The sequence below is a fragment of the Dermacentor variabilis genome, chromosome 4 (assembly GCF_050947875.1).
Source record: "Dermacentor variabilis isolate Ectoservices chromosome 4, ASM5094787v1, whole genome shotgun sequence".
Lineage (NCBI taxonomy): Eukaryota > Metazoa > Arthropoda > Arachnida > Ixodida > Ixodidae > Dermacentor > Dermacentor variabilis.
This window is the reverse complement of record NC_134571.1, coordinates 52,688,936-52,711,771: the sequence shown is the minus strand read 5'-3', so window position 1 is coordinate 52,711,771 and position 22,836 is coordinate 52,688,936. Positions and strand designations below refer to the sequence as shown.

At 42.2% G+C, this 22,836-nt stretch overlaps 1 protein-coding gene across 3 annotated transcripts in view; it reads left to right on the top strand.

Annotated features, from left to right (window-relative positions):
- LOC142579145 (uncharacterized) overlaps positions 1–22,836 on the top strand; it is a 34,429-nt gene that overhangs the window by 7,994 nt on the left and 3,599 nt on the right. For 2 of the 3 annotated variants that reach the window (XM_075689074.1, XM_075689075.1), the window contains exons 4-12: positions 1,084–1,316; positions 2,697–2,893; positions 5,339–5,597; positions 10,544–10,651; positions 11,285–11,433; positions 12,646–12,741; positions 14,472–14,684; positions 19,796–19,864; positions 21,334–21,491. In XM_075689074.1, coding sequence (XP_075545189.1) covers positions 1,084–1,316; positions 2,697–2,893; positions 5,339–5,597; positions 10,544–10,651; positions 11,285–11,433; positions 12,646–12,741; positions 14,472–14,684; positions 19,796–19,864; positions 21,334–21,444 — 1,435 coding nt within the window. In that variant the 3' untranslated portion in view covers positions 21,445–21,491. The remainder of the gene's footprint in view (positions 1–1,083; positions 1,317–2,696; positions 2,894–5,338; positions 5,598–10,543; positions 10,652–11,284; positions 11,434–12,645; positions 12,742–14,471; positions 14,685–19,795; positions 19,865–21,333; positions 21,492–22,836) is intronic. The other variant, XM_075689076.1, reaches the window with a different exon arrangement.

Sequence of the window (22,836 nt, the reverse complement as noted above, 5' to 3'; positions counted from 1 at the left end):
GTCTGTATGAGTGAATTCTAGGTTTCTCCCCCTTACCTTTATAAATTTAATTCATTCTATTGTGTCACCAACTGTTTGGTAGTATTCGTTTATCATATTAAGTTTTTTCCACTGCTTTCAACAGAGCTTCCTTACTTTTTGGTCCTAGTTCATTAATCAGCCTAAGGGGAACCTTGTCTAGCCCTATGGCTATGTGCTTAGGAATGTTCTCTTCGGCTTTCTTCCATTTGAAATTTGTCAGCACCAGCTCCTTTTCCATCTGGATTTCTTTCTTGCTCTTTTTTTCCTCAAGTACAACCTCGTCATTGCCTTGGAAAGATTCGGCTGTTATTTTTCGGATGTAATTTAATGCTGCTTCCCCTTCCAGTTTGTTTCCATCTCCGTCTAGGATATGTTGTTGTATTGTTGTTGTCTTCCTGGTTAATAATTTTATGTGGTTCCAAAATATCGTAGGTGCGGCCTCCTTTTCTCACGTATTTCTGACAACCAGTGTTCACTTTCACCTTTCATCTTTGCTTGCACCAGTATTTGAACCATAGACATTTTCTCCCGGTATATTTCCCCTTTACTGGCTACTTCATCCTGCGACAACTGCACCTTCTTTGCCTGCCTGTGCTCTCGGGATGCTTTCTGTTGTTTGGCGATCGCTTCTCGTATTTCCCTGTTCCACCAACTTTTCGGTTTCTTTTTTTCTTTCTAATGAACATGTTGTTTCTCTTTCCGTATTACTGTCGTTATTGCACTTAGAAGCTCACTATATTCCCACTCTTTACTTGGCCATTTGTCAAGTTCTTCCTCGACTCTAGTGACTGACCTAACTGACACAACTCTATATTGACACAAATTAATAAGCACCACCTGTCGGTAGCAAATCTAACTACTATGGTAATAAAATGTTTAATTTAAAAAATGTGTAATCTGTTTCTGTGTATTTCTGTAAAAATGACTTAATGCTACTGTCTATACGTGTTTAAATATTGAATGTTTACTTTTCCTGTTACTTTTGTATACCGGATAGTTGCTGAATTGCTGTACTAAAAACAAACTAAGGAAATTCTCTCTTTGGGCTTGCTGTTTGTATAGCACAGTGCGGAGGAATTCACTTACATCCCGGTTCTACTGCAACCCAAACGAATGCCAAACCGAGTGCTGCCATGGTGCATCTGAAGCTGCAGGACACACGTCGACATTTTCGGTGAAGCAATCATCTCAATTGCCGGTCTGGCTCTGGCTTTTTCTTGCCCGATGCCTGCGGGTGCCCCTGCCAGGCAGAGGGTCCTGCCGTTTTATTCCCTCGGTTGGACTTCTGCTTCAGGGTACGAGCTCTTTCTGTGCAGTGAGTGATAATCAGTGTTGCCATTACAGCAGTTTTCTGGTAGACCTTGTGGTTTATTGGTTTGCTTAGTGCCAACAATTTCAGCATGATTAATGTGGCGAATTGGGCGTGTTGGTACATATTTAAAAAGGCAGCAGCTCAACAAGGACATGGACGCAGACGAGACGACAAGCACAGGTGCATGGTATGGGATTGGACATAGATTAAGTAGGGCCGGTGAGGTGGCCCCTATTCTATGGTAGGGATCAGCGGGCCACTGTGCAGTAATAGAGAGCACTCCATCTGTGTTCAAACAGTAATTCTTGCAAGCGTGCAAGTCAGAAACTCGCTCACTGCTGTTTGCTATGTTGTTCTCCAGTAGAAAAATCCCGCTCGTATAACTTTTCCTCATTACAAGTGCACACAAGGAAAATTGCGGGCTTCTAACACAAAATTCGGTGTTCCCTTTCATGTTGGCGGAGGGAGCACACATGCGTGAATGCCTATCCTTTTCCTTACCTTCATTTACCGCTGCTCTTGCTTCACTTCCCTACCCGCTGTGGTGGCTCAGTAGCTGTGGCAATTCTGTAGCTGAGTGCAATGTCACAGGGGCTAATTCTAGCAATGGCGGCCTCATTGAGATGGGGGTGAAATGCAAGAACGGTCATGGTACTTAGGTTCATGTTATATAGATTCACATTCATGTGTAAGTTCATGTCTAGGAAACAAGGTGATACAAAATTATTCTGGAGCCCTCCATAATGGCATTTCCCATTGCCTCAATGTTGCTTGCTTTGGGATGTTAAAATCAAACACCTTGACTGATTTCACACGAAATATTTTTTAGCACATTTTTATCAGAATACTGAACGCTTTCAATGACACTAGTGAGTTTTGAATGCTATATTATATAATTCATGCACTTAGCTTTTAGCAGAATGCAAAAGGGACTTCTATTCAGTGTCATGTGGAATGACTGCTCATGCCTCTTTTTGAACATTTTAGGATGTAAAACATGCAGCAATAGGGACATTGCCATCAAACTGAAGAAGTGCTTTGGATCTCATTCTCTTGTACTACTTGAGGCTTCAGTGCAATAATAATAAATACATGTCGTCCTTGAAGATGCCTGTTCACAATATTTTATGTTTCTCCCTGTTGAAATTCTTCTATGACACTTATAATGAAATTTGGCTATATGTGCTTCTGCTCCTCTTCCCTGCAAAACACGAGTGTCCATGCTGGCTCCCACACAATTTATGCTACCCTATGAGGCTTCCTCAAAAACATGCAGCATGACGAGCCTCTACACAACTGTTGGTGCCATTGGTAATCTTTGCGCATCTCTGATTTGCTAGTTCTCCAAAACCTTGTTTTCCAGCCTTGACAGTGCTGTCATGCATCGGCCTGTGCCTTGTGCACATTGTTTATGAAGTGCGGCTCATCATGGTGTCCCATGGGGAATCCAAGACCCTCTACCGGTGCATCAGTATTTTTTTGGTGGTCAGCTGGTGCATCTTTGGACTGTACGGGCGACGGCTGGCTCGCAGACTGTTCAGTCACCCTGCCTTCATCAAGGTATGGCGCTTGGTTGACACACCAGATGTGTAGCTTTTTGCTCCTGACCTCTGTCTCAGATCAGCTGAAGCTCAAATACTACTACGGATTAGTATACCTGAGCTAACATTAAGGTGCTGGCTTGTCATTAAAGGGAAACTATGACGATTTTTTGACCATGTCAAGGTAATGGAATATTTAGGTTCCTGAGAACTCCTTGTCAAGCGTCTGACAGTAGAATTGTTCAGCAAAGTCGAAAATAATTTTAAATAAGCAAAAAATAGAAAAAATGAAACTGAAACCTGACCAGCTGAGCGAACCTCTTCGTGTGACATCACGAGTGTCCCCAGCAGGGAAGGCGTGCAACGCATGCCGGTCTTGCTCGCTGGGTCAACAAAACCAGCAAAGATCAGATGCTCAGCTTATTTGTGACCGTGCCGAATCTTTGGGTGACAATGTCAGCAGCTGCACCAGCTCTTCGGATCTGTCACATATTGACGGTTATGATTCTGACGAATTCAATAGCCGCAAATCGCCGTTTGCATTCGCCCCCCCTCCACTACAGCCAGCACCATGTGTTACATATTGTGCTGCAACATAAAGACCAAGAGTAGCCCTAACCACTGATTTGATACGTGCTGCTTGCTATTTTAGCTGTTTTACCCCTTCTCAGGGAAGCGCTCCGCATGCTTACTGTAAGATGTGGAGCACGAATTTCCGCGTTTGTTTCCAGCAAGAATGCCACAGTTCAAAGCACCACCCGGTGCATTTGTCTACATCAGTAGGACATACAGCGACCACTTATCATTCGCTTGAGATTTAATGCTAGCCACTCATTGGTAACATCAATTAATGTTGGCACATATCAAAGAGGCAGATTTTGTGCATGTAAACGTGTTGCATCACTCTGAATCGTGCTGATATGAGTGACCACACACTTTCGAAAACACCGAGCGGGAGACCGTAGTACGGGAGCATTGTTATGCTGCCTACTTATCATTCTTTGTATTCTCTTCATGCAAACAATATGTTCTGTAAAGTAGACACAGATGAGGACTTTGCACATATGATCATTCATTTAGAGATTGCGTAGTTTTCTCGCAGAAAGGCCGATGCCAGTATTGACACTGTTGGCAGCTGAACGAGGCTGTTGTTTACGCTGCTGTACCGAAAGGGCCTACACTTGCTGCCCATTTGGGATATGAGGCAAACTGTGCACCTCTGAAGCTAAATAATGAGTCTGCATGACAATACATAAAGATACACCCAAGTTCGTTGTCACATTTCATTTAGGGATGTGTGGGTGAGTATGGCTGACAGCTTTCCGTTGAAGATGGCAATGTACTGATGTCGATACGGCTCCGTATCATTGCTTCTAGCTTTCGTGTGTGCACTGTATGAAAGGAGAAATGCTTTATTTCAAATCCGTATGGTCAAAAGTGAACAACAGAAGGAGTTTTCTTCATCCTGATGGCTTAATTAGCCATCAGGATGAAGGTCAAGTCAGTCGCTCAGGTCCATCAGAATTAGACGCATGAACTACGTGACTGTGACATACACGTTTAACCTTGGCTGAACGCAGTCAGCATCGGCTCAAATTGTGTGTGCGGATGGCGGGGGCTGAAGTTCATGCAGCCAACAATGCAACACCACTTGCCTCCCATCTCTTGCCCGTCTACAGGGTACTCAAATCTTGCGACAGCAACTTCTCGTAACTTCTCGACAGCAACTTCTTATCGTCGACTCCTCGTTGCTGTTGTCTGCATGTTCCCGGCATGCTTTGCATGGTACACTCCTGATGTCATACGCAGTGTGGCCTGTAACTGAGGAGGAGGTAAGGTAGGGTGTTCGAGGCAGTTAATTAAATTCATTTGTAAAAAATCTGTGCGACTCTCAAACCTGCTTTTCTAAGAACATGACAGAAGTGTTCAGAGGAATGTACCCAGCGAATTTCATTGAGAACCGTTGACATCGAAAAATCACCGGAGTTGCCCAGTCTACCGGAGTCTAGCACAGAGGTTACATATTGCGGCCTGTTTTGTATAGCAAAATATGCAATTTTATAATGTAACAGTAGTTACAGACCTCCTTGGAATTTGCCTAGGGCATTTGTGGTGCAGCACTTTTATGCACAATTATGTCAGAAAAGAGGAGTGCTCAGTGCGGCCTACATGTGCTGGTATCTCTTCTGACACAGCTAATAAAAAAAAAAAGTAAGGGAGAAGGTGCAATGTGTTTTTGGGAACAGAATCATTACCAAATTTTGAGTTTGACCAAAGATTCTATTAAAAGAATGTTCATCTGTATCAAGTGACATAGGTGGTGACCTCCATGCAAGACTCGAGCACTGGTAAAGCAGAGCAAAGAGAAAAGAATTTCACACAGAACTTCTTTTTCCAAATGTGCCAGTCTATGTGTACATATATAATATCATGAGCTTGAACCTTTGTGACTGCCTGCTTTCAGGACATCAGGATGCACTCCAAGACTTTGCTGAAGATCAACGCGGCAGTCCTTGCCATAATATTGGGAGCAGTATTTCTGGCTGTGAATGCATACAGTGCACGTGCCATGATACAGGGTGAAACGTGTGCACTGATCGGTTTCCCACGTGGTGTTTGCACCTTGCATTTTGTTCTGCGTGTCATCTACTCGATCTTCTCATTGATGTGGCATGGTCTGGTGTGCATGGTTCTGGTGTCTGTTGCACGAACACATACCATAGGTGAGTGGGAAGTTCTTGACCTGTTCCCATCTGGCCCTTCTGTTTGTTTCCTAACACATGTAGCTAGCGTCTGCTAATGCAGATATTGCAGTTTGTAATTATAGGAGTGAAAGGGCTTTTCCTCAACTGCAAATTTATCTTTCAGAGAAGCCTGTAGAGGCTTCCTCTTTGTAGCTTCATGCTTCATTTGGGTGAATGACAAATTTACTTTTCTTGAACATGCCTCCACCTTTCAGGTTTCTGCAGAACTGATTTGATTTTAAATGGAGTACTTACGTGAAAATCTTGTGTCCCATTGTTTTTCTAATTGGCTCCATAATTATTGTATGAAGCCGTAATTCCTCAAGTATGCTGCACATAATTACAGATCCTTTAATGTGACCAATTAAAAATGTGAAGGATACTATTCATGTCACTGAAACTTGCTTCACAAACAAATCAAGCGTGTGCCAGTCGGCATGGTGACTCTCTTGGAAGTGCAGGGAAACCTGCTTTCCCCGCTTGTCTCATTGAGTACTGAATAGACCCAGCTTTCTGCAGCACAGTTATTGTGTGTGTGCATGCGTCAGTGGTGTCTGGTACCACGATGCTCCAGCATCAGGTTTTGATGATGAGAATAGTCTCCTGCTTCACATCCAAAGCCATGCTGCACTTGATGCTTGTCTCGTATACAGTAAAACCTCGTCAATTCAAGCTCGGTTAATTCGAAATCCTGTATAATTCAAAGGTTTTCTGTGGTCCCATATTTTCCAATGTAAATTTGACCAGGTAATTTGAACCGGTCGCCTAGGCCAACCCGGTTAATTTGAAGATTTGGGGTGCTATGTGGCAATTCCCGATCCCCATTTCATCACAAACCTGATGAAACGATGGCCATTCGGAGCTGCGAGGCGATGACACATAGCAATCGTGATTATTTATAGACGAAGCGACCCACCCGTAGTAATGCTAGCACAAAAATCAGTCCACAATACGCCCCGCGCACCGCCGAAACGCGTGCCTGCAGAGGAGAAGACATGCTTCACTGCAATGCAGCGGGCATGCCGGTTTTTGTCACGTGCTCTCGCCCCCCACTCCGCACTCTCCTGCAGCGTCAGTGCATGTTTCGTGCCGTTGCCACTGGCTGCTGTTCACCCATTCTCTCTCCGCACCTGCGACAACATGCGTGCGCGCACCGCCAGTCTGCGCTGTTTCTTTGTGTGCGGTGGTGAGGGTGCTGCAGCTAGCGTGGTGTTCTTCTTTTTTTTTCAGAACTGTGCAGAAGTGCCACTGAGCAAAGATGCCAAAGTATCAGACTTTAATGCTGCAGCAGAAGTTTTGCTTGATCCAAGAAGTGGGTAAAAACACGTGTTCCAAGACCGAGTTGGCTGAAAGGCACACAGTCCCCCTCTCGACGTTGTCCACAATATTGAAGAACAAGTCGAAGTTCCCGTCAATCTAACGATACTGCGGGAGAAGGCCAACGACTTGGTTCTACAACTAGGGCACAAAGAGTTCAGGTGTAGCAATGGATGGTTCAGCCATATTAAAGAGCGCAATAATCTGACCTTCGTAGTTGTCTGTGGCGAGAGGGACAGCGCAAAAGAGAGTGTCATCGATGACTGGAAAAAACACACGTTGGCTATGTTGCTTAGCGAGTACGGTGCAGACGATGTGTACAACCTTGATGAAGCAGCCCTTTTTTACAAGATGCTGCCCACAAAAACGTTCGCAGCGAAGGACACTGCAGCCAAGGGTTGAAAGCAGGGCAAGAAAAGAATTACTGTTCTGTTCAGCGTGAACGTATGCGGTAAACACAAGCTGCCGCTACTTGTAGTTGGAAAGCGTGGGAAGCCTCACTTCTTTAAAAATGCATGGCTGCCGCCAAGGGATGAGCTTATCTATCGGCACAACAAGAAAGCCTGGGTCACAGGCACAGTATTTGAATATTACATTTGGCAGCTTGACCGCAAGTTCATGTCCACAGGCAGGAATGTACTCTTCGTTGTGGATAATTGCCCGGCGCATGGTGACATCCCACACCTAAAAGCTGTCAGGATGGTATTTCTTCCTATGAACACCACGTCGATCTTGCAGCCAGTGTACCAAGGCGACATTCACCACACAAGGAAGATTTACTGCCACCACCTGCTCAAGCGCAAGCTCCTTTGCTACGAAAATGGCAAGGAGTACTCCATCGACCTCCTCGGGGCCATATGTCTTATTGTGTATGCATGGAAGCAAGTGGAATCCACGTTGATCATGCAGTGTTTTGAACACGCTGGCTTCTCGAAGGAAAGCATCGTTGATGCTTATGCTGACTATTCCTGTTCACTTGATGAAGAAGGAGCTGAGTACTGCGACTGCATCAATGCACTCTGCGCAGAGCATAGCGAATCCGGTGCAGTATGCTTTGCCAAGTATCTGAACTTTGAAAATGATCTACAAACGTGCTACTCAGACTTGGATAGTGAAGCTACCACTGATGCGACCATGTGCAATTTGGGGTTCTCACACCCATGCTCTTGGGACAAAGGAACAACAACACAGTAGTATGAACAATCACAAGGGCATTTATTGCACCCTTCATAGATCAATGCCAGCTAGCCGAGTTGCTATCCACAAAACATGCCGATGGGCGCGCGACAAATTTAGAAGTCCGACTCACCGCGACCGGATAGCGAGCGAATATGTTCGCCCCATGCTGGATCCCAACGCCTGGTCGTTCGCGCGTACGGTCACGCGAACGGTGGCCCGTTCGAAGGCAGGCCACGCGAGGCGGTCTCGCAGAAGCATGGATCGGGGCGCGCGCGGGACGTCCGCAGTACTCACCGGCCCGCCGTCCAAGAGAGACCCTTATCTTTCCCGCACCCCCCAAGTAACCCTGCCGTGAGGCGGCGCTAGCAGCGCAACACTCGCGCCATCTCTCGCACTGCGCCTCAACCACTCCTACCGCCGCGGGTGCCAGGTCACGCGGCGACGCCGCACTGCAGAAGACAGGAGCCATGCGGGAAAACAAGATATCCCCACAGCGATGACAGCGACGACGACGACGCTAACTAGCCTTCCCGAGCACCTGCTCTCGGGGAAGTTATTGGATCGCAGAATGTTATCCGCAGTTTTGTTGAGTGCCGCGGTGGAAATTCTCAAACGCTGCGCGTAGTTGGCCAACTAGAAAACATGACCCTTGGAGCCTCGAACTACAGGACACGGCAAACCAGCATCTCTGATTACTTTAAGCAATCCAACGATAGCCGAATAAAGGTAGCACATTCCTGCAGTGAAATTTTTTGCCTTGGTTTCATTTTTTCGTTTGTTCAGTTAATTCGAAAACCCGCTTAATTCAAAGATTTTTTGCGATCCCGATTACTTTGAATTAACGAGGTTTTACTGTAGTTGTAGTAAAAGGTAGCATAATTAATACTTATTGCTCTCGGGCTCCATAGAATAATTACAGGCTCAACAGCTGTCCAATAAAGAAATAAAAAGGCACAAATTTTGTGTCTGTCCTCCCTTAATATCTTAGTAGTGATATTTTGCCTGATTGGTTGATAGAATGATTGATTGGGTTTTGTGCACGGGCCTTATTACTGCATTCAGGGCTTGAAAATTACAGCATGAAGAAATGGTGTGAGTGAGGCTAAAGACAATCGCAGGATGCACAAAACAGCACACGAGGGACGTTATTGAAGCTTTCCATATATCCACTAGTAAATGCTGCATAATCCAACCATCCCTCGCCCTATCCCAAAAGGATATTGAATATCTGCACAGGCACGTCACTAGGTGTCTGTTTGTTTTCATTCTTTCTGCAGTTGTGCATATATAGTGCACATGTGTGCTTCATATTTAACTACTTTGCAATAAAAAATCAATAGGACACCTTATTTAATCTTGCCCACATCATTTCTTTATGCTCAAGTTTCTAAGCCGTGATAAGTTCCAAGTATCTTGGCTTTCCATTCTCTTCTATAACTGAGTTGTATGTGACTTCTTGCCTTGATTCTAAGTTATGCATATAATTGCAGTACCTATTCTCCAGTCTAATGTCTGTTGCATATGCTTGAAAACATTGTTCTGCATATTCTCTGGTGCTGCATCCTAGTTAATGAAATGTGTAATAAGCAGAATGACTTTCCCGAACATTTCATTGTCCATTTTTTATGTGGGCCACATGTAATAGAGATTTGAAGTAATGCTGTGACAGCCTTCAGTAATGTGTGTGTAGTAGCTAGCTTTGTGGGTCAAAGTTGAATTTAATTTGTGCTTATTTCCACCAAAACTAAGAGCAACGAAAGTGAGCAGAAATTCATTAGAAACAAGTAAACAAAATAGCATTTTAGATGGAAAGCATTTCCTTGGGGCAACCTTTCATAACTGATTTATAAATGTTGAGTGCTAAAAAAAATTAAAGTATGGAGTTCTATGTGCCAAAACCACAATCTGATTATGAGGCACGCCATAGGGGGGGACTCTAAAAATTTGAATCACCTAGGGTTCTTTAATGTGCACCTAAATCTAAGTACATGGGCGTTTTCACATCCCCCCCCTCGTTGAAATGAAGCCACTGTGGCCGGGATTTTATCCCATGATCTCGTGTTTAGCAGCCCAACACAATTTCCACTAAGCAACAATAGCAAGTGAAGAAGTGCTAGGCTATACTAAAAGACTTGCTAAAGAAAAGTGGTCTTCGTGGCACTTTAAAAAAATCATTTTTTTTTCTCTTAGTAATCAATTACTAGAAGAAAGGCCCAAATTCTTGGGTGCATTGAGGGAGGTCATTTTCACCAGTGCTGTGTTATACATTTTTATTATTCACAACTCTGCTGTGATCTTGCACCTCTTTAGCCAATTACAAAGCTTCCTAATGCAAACATTGGAAAACTGAACATTTAGAATTGGCGGCTGTATATGCGCGTGAGCTGTTACATCTCCTTTTTTTTTTAAGCATTGACATTCACTTTCAGGTATACGAAGGTTCATCACGGAGCTCGAGGCTGATGCAGTGAACTATGAAATGTGTAATGCCAAGCAATATTATAGTTCTCCGATGACAGCTGAAGACATTTGTGAAGGTCAGTGCTTACGTTGTCTCAAACTATTCTGCTGGCATAAACATGTTACCACAAGCATGATGCGGTGACAGGTTACAGGAATGATGGTGATGAATAAGCTATTTGAAAAATATAGGTCTTTCGGCCTATTGAGACATTGTTAGCTGTAAAGAATAGAGACTGAGGCTTATGAGCTCTTTGGATGGTTCTCATGCCTCAGTTGTAGGACATATACTACAGATGATTATTCGCTGCACAAGAGAGCTATGTTATTGTCTGCCATATTTGTCAGCATCCTCTTGTCGTTGCTTCGTGGAGCCATCGCAGAATATTCATATGGCTGAGAGTTCGGTAGGATTGGCAAAATGCTTTACTAGCTAAAGACAAGTTGAAAAAGACAAGTTAAAAAAAAAAAGCATAAGACCGAGCAGTCAGCTGTATGTCAGTTTTTATTACCTGAATTAAAAAGAAGTAGAAAAAGAGAAAAGAATGGTAAAAACAAAAGGTTTAGCAGGGAGTCAGTGAGATTCACAAATAATATTTTTTTAGTTCTTTTTTTTTTTCAGTGATGCATGGGTCACCTCCTTTGTCTTTTTTGCAACACGACAGTTCATACGTGTGCATCTACTTGAAGTTTGTCTCTTTACTTAACAGAAAGTGTTTGGATTGAGAACAAGATGTCTGCAAGTGGCTCCTACGTTCCGGATGACTGCTACAGTCAGGAATCATCACACAGGCATGTCCAGCTGAGAAGTTGCGAGGATGGCCCATGCATTTCAGTTCTCAGTGGAAACTACGATTCTGTGAGTATGTTAGCGGTTGACTTTCTTTCTTTAACCTGCGCTTTCGGCATCCTCACAGATTCAGGATTAACAAAAATTTTTGCATGGAGGAAAGAGCATATATGCCCATCCTATCAGCTTCTTCTCTGTGATTTCACGCTTTCCGGTGTCAAAAACTATTCAAGTGTGAACGTGACCCAGCGTGAGCTAATCTCTGTATAATTTGCATGGCTTATGTGTACGTTGTAAAGAACAGTGAAGAACGGATCTGGTTTTAGTAATTATTCTGTGCCAGAGATGGTTAGGGCAAGGTGTGGTAATACACATCTTCCTATAAATTACAGAAGCAATATAGCCATTGATGAACATTAGTTCCTCGAATAGAAAAATGAGACGGACAGTAACTTCTATATTTGTTGATCTGTAGCTGAAAGGGTGCTTGTCATTTAAAAAGAAACCACAAAATTAGAAAATTAGAAACCACAAAGCATATGACGTTAGCAGTATTCATATGCTATGAGTTAGTTGAACTGTAAAAGTTCAAGAACTCGAGAGCTGTTCCAAACAGTTCTTGAGGAAGTCATATGTGGACAGCCACTGCAATGTAGTCTACATACAACAGTTATCATAATATGGAACTATGAAATGTATAACTATATTGTGGCTTTTATACATCCAGGATTATTTTATGCACCACAACTAGGCAATGCAGGGAACAACACCCATAATTATAGTTCTATATATAAACATTGCCTATCATTATAAGTAGGTTGAACTATACTTGTATTAAAAAAAATTTAAATGCTGGTAGCTTACCCAGTTCTTGCATAGAGGGCAATAAGTAACTCACACACATTTGCATGGTCGCCGTTACCTTACCTTTGACTTGGAAGCTCATGTTTCTTCTAACCCTTATTAACTAAATTTTCTGGTGGTGTTTGTGCCAGTTACCTAAAAATTGGGGTCAGTCTTCTCCTGTGTTACATACTCTTGCATAGCAAAAAAATGTAGATGCATGTTGCTGCGGTCCTTCCCTCTTTATAGGTTTTCTGTGAAGAAATAGCCACTGTAGTGACATTATATTGTGCTGAACACACCAGTCACTTTAGTCACTTTTGATAAATGCGGAGTTAAAAGTAGTGCTTCTTTTCATATTTCTCTTGATGCTCAAAATTTATTGTTCCCATTGTCACACTTCAACAACACTTACAGAAATGATTGATTTCAATCCAGGATATCACAAGATCAGCAGACCTTAGTGTGGCCACCTCTCGGGCACCACGAAGCTTGACAATAGCTGAAATACTTCACGTATACTGGAAGGTGTCGGTAAGTCCTTTGCTCCTGACAACAGGGCCAAAAAATTGTTTGTTGTAGTTGTACAGAGATGCTTAACTGACTTTCACTACCGTTATCTTCCCAGTCTCTCTGTTTTGTTTGTCTACCATAATATTTTGCTTTTGAGTGTGTTGCAGCTTTGCACATAGCTTACAGGTTTATTTAGTGATTACGTAATGTTCTGCTTATGTGAGAATTTTGAATATGGTTAAACTGAATTTCACTTGTGGCCTGCTGCAGTTATGCAACTCTACATGAAAAACAAAATTTCAGTTATTGCCTTAACCATGGCAACTCAATATATAGACAGTTAGCTTTTCTTTGTAACCGTGCATGACTGCAGTAGGCTGTAACTGAGGTTCAGCTTAACTGTTGGTCAGAGTGCCCATGTAACAAAGTTTTAAGGAACGCTAAATTAGGCTGGACCGGTAAAGTATTTTTTGAAGCTCATTTTTCATTAATCTTGCAGTGTTTGATTATTAGAGAGAAAAAATTAAGGCTAAAGTTCTATTTCTTGAATTTTGTGCTAAAGCCCACACTGGTACATAAACTGCAGTTTAATTTCACTTATCTCAGAGTATTTTCTCATATTTAGGCTGTTGTGGTGCAGAAGAAATTCTAGTACCTTGATAAGATCAGCATTTGGCCCCTCTATTATACAATGTAGCTAATCTCTACTGATAAAAAGTTGACTGCGCCCGAGCAGAGGCGGTCAAAATCCATGACGTCATGGCAAGCTGGTGTGGGAACCTCAGTTTGGCATCACCACCTGTGTTTCGTTTGTCCATCTTTTCTGGCACTGCAGAAGCGTTTGTTACTTGTTCAGTTTATTTTTATCTCTTTCTTAAAGGGAACCTTGCCCATTCCAGCTGGAAATTTTCGTTACACACAGGAAGTCATGAAGTGCTGCTTACGGACCATTTTACTGCACTAATTCTTAAATTGGTTCATTGTTGGAAGAAATGGGAGAAATTGAAATGTTGCAATGCCAAGTTGCCAGGAGGCAAGCTTCATGGCCAACTTGGCCCTATCTCCCTTTGCCTCAACAATGTCTGCAAGTGACATTCCTTCCCTGCCTTCTTTCGTACTGGAGCAGAGGGACCATGTCACGTTTCAGTCACGGGCACCGCCTCCTTCATTTTTTCTTCTTTTTGCTGAGCAGCGCATTTCCAGGGTAGCTTTTGGGCATTCTTCGTTGGATGGCTTTAAGTCATGTGTCATAATTACTTGCATTGCAGGCAGTGTGTCTTATGTAGAGCCATTTATGCATGTGACCTTGATTCTCTGGCAGGAGGTGGGGCTTCCTCGAGAGGAAGGGCTTTGGTATGATATTTCAGCAGTTTTTGTGGCTGTGCAGCAGTGGTTTGATATTTCACAGACACGATCGTCAGAGCATGGTCTATGTACTGGTCTTTTTTTTTCTTGCAAGGCCAGAAGCTGGTGGGAGGCCCTGTGGGTCTAAAAGTGTTTTTGCATTCAGCCCCCATTCAAGTGTGGCCTCTGCAGCTGGGAATAAAACGCGCAACCTCGTCCCCAGCAATTGAGCAAGCACCCACTGTGGTACTTCCTATCTCTACCTATGCTTTGTATTCTGTACGTTCCGTCTTATTGCTGGTGCCTTACTCGCGACAACAGCAGGACTCACTCTAGTAACTTTTCATGTCACATAAGATCTTCGTTGTGCAGTGTTGGTTCATTGCTCCCACGTGGTCTGTTTTCAGTGCCGGCTGCGCCTGACTGGGCGTGCCCTGCAGCGCTGGGTGGGCAGCCTCATAGCCCTGGTGGTGTTTTGGTGCTCGTCCCAGTTGGTCACCTGGCTCAACCACTCGCCCACCGTCTGGGAGGTGGTGCAGTTTGTCTGTCCGCTGACCCTGCTACTTGTCATCACTTCCTCCATTGCCGAGGTCAACTTGGAAGGTTCACGCATGATCAAGGTGACGACAGATAACAGGATCTTGGCGGGATTGCCAAGTTATTCCTTGTTGTGGTACTGGCATAAACTACCCACAGAAAAGAGTGTGTGGCACACATAGTTGTGTGACCTACTCTAAATATGTGAAAGAAGTGAAAGGATAGCAGTGTCCTGTGGCATTCTGATCTAAGATGTGTGAGCCAGAATGGCACTGTTGCATGACCTGATCTGGTTCCTTCCTTGTTGCCTCAAATATGACATAATATTGAGGAAAAGATTTAGATAAAGAGTCTATCTTGGGCAGTTTATATTTTGGAAAACAAAGAGCAATACAGTTAAACCTCATCGGAACAATATCGCATCTGACATGAAAATGCCTTTGTTATATCCGATATTAATAATCACATATTCATTAGAATCATTACATGCTGGCGTAAGTGAGAAACATCTTAGATCTATGTTGCAGTAAATCTGACAATTTATTGTATGCATTACACTATATCTGCTTTCTTATGCCAAAGTTGAAATGTGCATTGGCATTGCTACTTCGTGTAATTTTTTGCTTAAACATACTGCTTTTTTAATGGACAGTAAATGCAAATAAATGTTAGGTCTAGCTGATTGTTGTACCATGGTCCTGAAGATCTCTCAACATTTTTTTCTTCACCAAGAGATGGCATAGTGGTTGAAAAAGTTCTGATCAATGTTGATAGATTGCTTGACAAGAACAGGCAAGAATTAGGGGTGTATGAATATAAAAATATTTGAAAACGAATTGAATATGACTACAATAGTTTCATATATCAAATCGAATACTGAATAATGGTATGCACATGCATTTATTAGCTAGCTTAGCGATATTCGATGTTCCAACATGTTGGAACATCGAAATTACATTGTCAACAGCAAAAAAATCACACTAGCAAGCCATTATACTCAATGATTGTGTGTTTCGCTCGTGTTAACTTTGAAAATTGAGTAGTTCCCACTAGACGTTTGTTTTCACCAGCCTGTGCCTTATTATACAACATCAGATGCCCATAAACTTGGAGGCATTTGTCCCTGTGCCAGTTGTGAGCAATGAGCAATGCAAAAGCTGCACCCACATCCAACCTGAATGAAGTGGTGCTGTACTGTTTGCTATGACCATTGCTTAGAAAGTAACTGCAAGAAGATTCTTTTCTTTTTCCTATTCTGTAGACTTTTGTAAATTTGACTCCGGTTAATTTGGTTTTTCGGTTAGTTCAATCCTTGCCAAAGGTCCCAGCAGAGCGCCCATGCATGTGTATGGGCCCAAACTTTAGTTATTTCGATCCTAAAATTGGCCTTCGCCAGATAATTCGAACTTGAACAGTTAGCGCACATGCACCTGACATTTATAGAGACCTTAACATCGACACCTTTAGGGGCAGCGTCTTTCTCAGCAGAGCTTAAAGGACCGTGAATATGTTGAACACACATCAGCTCCCATCAAAAACACATTTTTGGTCAGCCCTAGGACGATTTTCAAGCAAAAGTGGTAGCTCGCAGTGTCTTATTACAGTATATACGTGATTTTAACGCGTTCTTTCTTATTTTCTGAAGAACAGTGGGCCGAAAATTTCCTGCGCGGTGCAATCGGACACAATAACAAAAGACTGCGAGACGTGTGTATGCTTTACCGCATAACACTATATTAGTGCGGCGAAGCTGATCTTTGTACAACACATATTTAGATTCTTGCTAAATTCTTGCTAAAAAATTCGGTGCACATTCGATTTCTACTTTGTTTAGTAGGATTAATGACATTTGTACATTAGTTTTTGCTTTGGACACTTGGAAGTTGGCCGTGTGTTTGATACGGAGGCGTGTTAGAATCGGGAAAATACTTCCAAATGAATCAGTGCTGTTTTCATGTGTTGTTCCTGTAACTCGACCAGCCGGATAATTAGATCAATTTCGTCCGTCCCGTCAGGGTTGAATTAACGGAATCGAACTGTATTTTATGCCACATGTAAGCAGATCGTCTGCATCACACCTTGTGCAGCAAGGCCCTTCTGTGTTTTTCCTTCAGTGTGAGACATCTGACAGACTCACTGTTGTAGAGGTATTGCATTTGTAAGAATATAACACACATGCCAATATAATGTGAGGTAGTTTGCATTATGCCGCAGGAAGAAGGAAGATCGCGCCCCCAATTGCATGAAAAAAAATATGTTTTGAATATAACTCCAAGTAAGCATGTGTACTCACATCCGAATAGCACCTTTTACATACCACAATGCGCGCAGGCTTCGTGGTAATGTCCATCGCGGAACGCCCTACACTACCCTACACTACCCTATCTGTACTACAAGTTCCACTTGGGCGCGTATTGCCGTAACTAATCGGCTATCGCTCTATTTTGAAATCTTGTAACAGGCGTGCCGTATGCTGTACAGAGGTGCAACATGGGCATGCGGTGGGGAGCTGGCATATTTGCATAGTGAGGCCGCGGGGACGAGCATTGCGGCTGAGCATCGGCCCATTGGACCTATGCTTCATGAAAGAGCGTTCCTATTTCAATTGATTCTATTGCGCAGGCGCTCCCAACCCCTTTTTGTTGCGCATTAAGTGCACCTTCGCTCTCCGCAAATCTCTGCTACTTGCCGCTGAGAGAGGCTGGCTTTTTCGCAATACTTAGGCGTTTAGTGGCTGAGCGCGCTTTACAGGTGAATTTTTGCCAGCAGGATGAAATTATCACAAAATTCATTAAAAAAAAGTCAGACATATAATCTTGGATTACATAGAAAAAAATACTAAGAACCGTGTTTGCTCCCGCACAGGCGGCGATATATTCTGTTCTTTTTTCTAATATTTGTATCCAACCGAATATCCAAAATTTTTGAATACCTAATTTTCTTGTTGAATAGCAATACCAAAAATATAATATTCGAAATTTTCGCATTTTCGTACACCCATGGCGAAAATATGTTCCAAACGTATTGTCGGGCTACCGTATTTGCACAATTCTAACGCACACCTTTTTTGAATAAAAATTGCATTGAAATTTACATATGCATTACAACCTTAACTGATTTTACTCAAAATCAAAAACTAAATTGATTCTTCTTAAAGAAAGAAGAACTCAATGCAAGGTAGCAAGCCACACTGCCATTGAATTGATGTTTTCTTTATGCCCTGGTTCGTGGTCGCCATTTTCTAATTTCCTGTAAGTGTGGCATTATTAGAAAGAACTGAAGATGACTCTCTGTGGTCGGTAGACAGCAAAAAGGAGGTGTCATTGCTCTGCGATATCGACTAGCTGCTAAGATTCAGCTGTGTGCGCATCTGCGTGCCTTTGTACGTTCCATAACGTAGTTTAAGCATGGCACACATCAACTCAGGTTTTGTTACTTGATATGTGTGGTGGAATCAGCACCAAGTTATTTTTTGGGGTATTTGGGCGGTGATATAAGTGCACATTACAATCGGGGGCACAGTAGAATTGTGCAAATACTGTAGTTGGATGATTGTAACAGCGAATTGCGCCAGGGAACACAAGGAACAAAAAGGGAGACGGGAACAGTCACGAGATGCATTATGTAATTGTCCTGTCCCTCGTGTTCTCGGGCGCCATTTGCCAAAAGTATGTATGACCACGTGTTAGCACAGTGCAATGATCGTGTGCTTGCCAGACAGAGGGCGAAATAGAGAGGATGCTGGCACTACTGAAAATAGCATTTACATGACAATGTGTGGATGGCTTGCGTCAGTTTTCCAGAGAAAGGTCCATGAACTTAGCATGACCCTACTTTAGGTTGATTCGGAATGTAGGTATACTTTTATATTAGTATTTGACTACCGTTTATGAATTGTGAATGGGACATGTGATCAAATTTATATGTTCTCATTAGTGGTGTCACTGCTGTCCCACATTTGTTATTTTATTTGCAAAAGCTCTATGCAAGGTTAAACTGAGAATTCGCATAATTTGGAGCAGTAGTTTATTGTCTTAGCTTGACATAAATTTTGCCTTCAGGCGTCCCTTAACGTGGATGGCCTGTACTTTCATTTAATAATTGGGCATTGTGACATCTGCACAGATCTAACAATGATTTGCAGTGACCATTTATTTAAAAATGCTGCCTGCAATGGACTTCAAGTAAGCAAAACTCATTTAAATGGAAATGCCAGATAAATGAAACGAGGGTGCTAACATTGGTTGGCCACCCATGGGCACAGAGTTAATAAACTTTGTTTAAATGATATGCTTTTTGTTGTTAACTCTGGCTAAACTAAACTGGACTGAAACTGCTACCTACCTTATGGTGCATTTCACCATCAGTGAAACAAGAAAAGTCTGAAAACCATATCAAATGGTAATGCTAGTGAATAGTTAAAGAGATCAAATCCCTCACACAGTTGCAGGCAAGTTAAGGCAAATTACGTTGACAAAGCTGCAGCAGTGTTTCCACCATTCACTAGACGAGAAGTGATCCATGAGGAGGAAGAAAATTAAACTACATTTGGGTTCCCACTACTGTTTTGTTCACTTTAGATGATGCCTTTGTTGCCTGCTTTGACAAGACCATTGGGGTACTATTATCACAGAAGTTCATGGTGAATTATTCAAATGATGATGACATATTAGATATTACTGTTCCAGTGCATATTACTGTTTCACATCAGACGGCAAACGATGCAAGTTCAGAGTCTCCAAGGGCTCTTTTGAACACAAGCACTGCACAGAATACTTAAAACTTTTGTGCATGAGCACTTAGCTTGTAAATAGTGTAAAAGAAGTTGTGATATTATAAGCATAGCGCAATGATGTCTGTTTTCTTCCACCTGCAGTAAAATGAGAAAGTTCAGTGTTTTTCAAGTAAAATAATTATTATTGATTTTTGTATCCTTTGTCCAAACAGAGCTTTGGATAAGTAGAACTCCCTTTTTCTGCCCTTTTGTTCTGTTTAAGCAGAGTCTGCTGTAGTTCTTAACCGCTGACTCTCTGTATTGAGTGTGGAATGTTTTGAAAAGTGGAAAGAAGTCGCAATGAGCAGTGTGTACGAGTAATGTTGAGGCGTATTGCTTAGTGTTGGGCTTACGTAAAATAGTTCATGCTGTGCCTTTACCATTGCATGCTTCATGCAATATCTTTGTCTCCTCTTGCAGTGCATTCGTCCAACTGAGGAAAGACTCGCAATGATGAATTTTCTTTTCAAAGCACCCATTCAACTGAGCGTGAGTTATTTTGTCTGTACGCTACTGCATTGTAGTATCAGTAAGTATTGGAGGCATGTCACACAGTTGAAGTGAAAAAGAAGAAGATGCGAAGTGCAGGATGTAAAATTGGCTGTCCTTGCTTTGTGCTGTCATAGTAGGCTTTACAGTTCGCTGCCAAATTTAGTAACTTCTGCTGCAATAAGTTATTACAGAGTGGGAGAAATTGCTGCAAAGTCTGCTTACTCTTTTGTGCATGTCTAATGTGTACGGAACAAATCTTCACTGGAGCCAGATTTGTAGCACAGTCATATCGAAAACATAAGTTGTGAAACATTATCACTGCCTGTACTACTTGTCATGGAAGAGTACATCCAGGCTTATATATTCTTTGTTCTTCCTTTCATTTCCTTTGGGAGGAAGAATTGCTGTATATTCTGTTTCATGCTGTGTGGTTGATATGGGGGTTTTCTTTTTGTTTTTTACAAAGCATTATTATGGGGTTTTTATAAGAGAGTACCGTATTTACTTGTGTAAGACCCGCACATCTTTTTTTGGAATCTTGGTAGGTTATGGCTCTTGCATGAGTCAGGCATATGACTACCTGCGGAAACCCTGGTCACGAATGGTGTGCAGAATAATACAAAAGCTGGCTATGCACTAAAGGCCAAACCACACATATGCTTGCCATATGCTTGGTGCGTATGGCAAGCCTATGACATACGCTTGGTGCGGGACTGGTTGTATGCGTCCAAGTGTGACGGAAGCACGGATGTCGGTTCCAGACAGATATCGGACCTGCATTTCCATGTGCCTGGCTATGCAGCTATGGTGTGGTCATGCGAGAATCTGCTTCTTCATTGCTTTTTGCGCTGGCCTAATGGCTATAAAAATAAAGCAGTTGCATTTATCAATGTTTAAGCATTTTAAAGCACTGTCAATAATGAAGTACAAGGCAACGTATGTAAAGATGTCCATCAGTTAGTCAAGTGGGCAGCAACTCTTGTAGGTGCAAACTGCCATTCCTTGCAAGGTACAGCAAATGCAAGGCACGCAGGCGCAAGCTTGTGTGTGTCTGCAAGCTTATGTGTGGTCCCGGCTCAACATACATGTTTGTGCGCTGTTCAGCACAAATAATCAAGTTCCACTTCATTTTCATGGATTTCGCTCTCGATGCTACTTATGAATTGTTACAGGTTCTTGCTTACCTCATCGGTGCACTTGCAAAGGTGGTTGTCCTCACTGCCATCCATGCTGTTAGCTATTCCAGCAACTATAATACTTTTAGCGACGGTATCAGCTGATACCAAGCGCTATGCATTCAAAGTGCAGTTTTAGTGAAACAATTTCCTTTTCATATTTCTGACCTTTAAAGTGGGCGCTGTGGGTCTTACATGGGGAAATGCGGTATATTCTGGTTTGTATGTATTGCCTGTTCTACCAGGGTCTTTATTGGAGTGTGACAGACTACGCTCTTTTTTCATTTCTAGACATTCGGGTTTTCATTGAGCTACGGCACTATTATGACTGTCGTTCTTGGCGTGCTCATGGCATTTGCTTCGAAGCTCATAATTGTGGAAATCCAAGCCAACACAGGCTGATCTTGTGTCTCAGCGCTGCCCATGAAAGATTGTGGACAGAAAGAGTGGTAAGTCTTTTATTTTGTAGTAACTTGAGTACGTTGATGTAGACATGGAATTTTAAACTGTGCAAGACATGGCATTTTAAACTGTGCACAGCGCTGTCAATAAGTCGATGAACAAGTTTGTATGGGATGGCTGATATGTCTTTTGATAAGAAGTTCTTTTTATTTTCGGAAAGCAGACTGAACTATTAAATTGTATATTTAAATTTGTGTGTCACTTCTGTGCCAATTTGCAAGCACCACACTAGAGAACAAAACAGAGGACTAGAATGTATTTCTTGGTTTTAGTAATGCGAAATTATTGTATGCCCCAAGAAGAAGAAAATCCAGCATTCGCTGTTATAATTTGATGGTACCAAACCCACGTGACCGAGTAATGACGTGATATTCCTGGCGCTGGACCTGCTGCAGCTCATACTGCGAAATGCCACGGTGAACAGCCACAATGCCGTATGGATGCCGTGGCTCAAACCCCAAAAAACCGACCTGTCCCGCTCCCAAAATTGAATTACGGTGCATTAAGAAGAATTAAAGTTGGTGCAAATTAGGCAAGGTGGATTAAGGTGGAGTTTTAAATTAACTTGATAACTGGACAAGTCCTCATGCTCTTGCATTCAAATCACTTAAGAAGAGACACTCCTCGAAAAATTTTTTTTTTGTTACTTGTTCTAGACGTTTGAAAATTTATAATGCAAAAAAGGGGTAAGGCATGCAGACACAAACACAAGATAAGGGGACAACACGATCGCCGACTATCAACTGAAGGAAACACAGGCAAAAAAAGACACAAAACTCAAAATTCAGCCAATTATAGAGTTTTCTATGCAGATCTTAAATGTGTGATTACTTTTTGTGTAGCTGTGTGAAGCATAACAGCAAAATGTAGTCATCTTTGTGAGCACTTTCTTACGAACTAAATTTTCACAAAAAGAATTGTGCTGTAGCTTGTTTAGCTCTTTGTAGATCACAAAGTGCCAATATCTAGCCAAACAGCGTGTACAATTACTGAAACTATGCAAAACGATTCGAGCATTTCAACTAATTTTTTTTTTCGCGATTGCCCTTAATATAACCTTGTACTCTTACAACTACTGCTTGGAGATATTGCAAATTCAAGTAGGTATCAGCACTGCAAATCTTCAAGAGTATGCATGCCAAATTTCATTAGTATAAGGCTATTGTAAAAGTTATTTTCATGTGATTGTGGAAAAAACTAGTTGAAGTGTCCTAATTTTTTTTCATAGTTGCAGTAATTGTAGATGCTGTTTGAATAGATATTGGCACTTAGTAGTCTACAAGGAGCTAAATAAGCTACAGTGCAATGCTTTTTATCAAAATTTATTACATA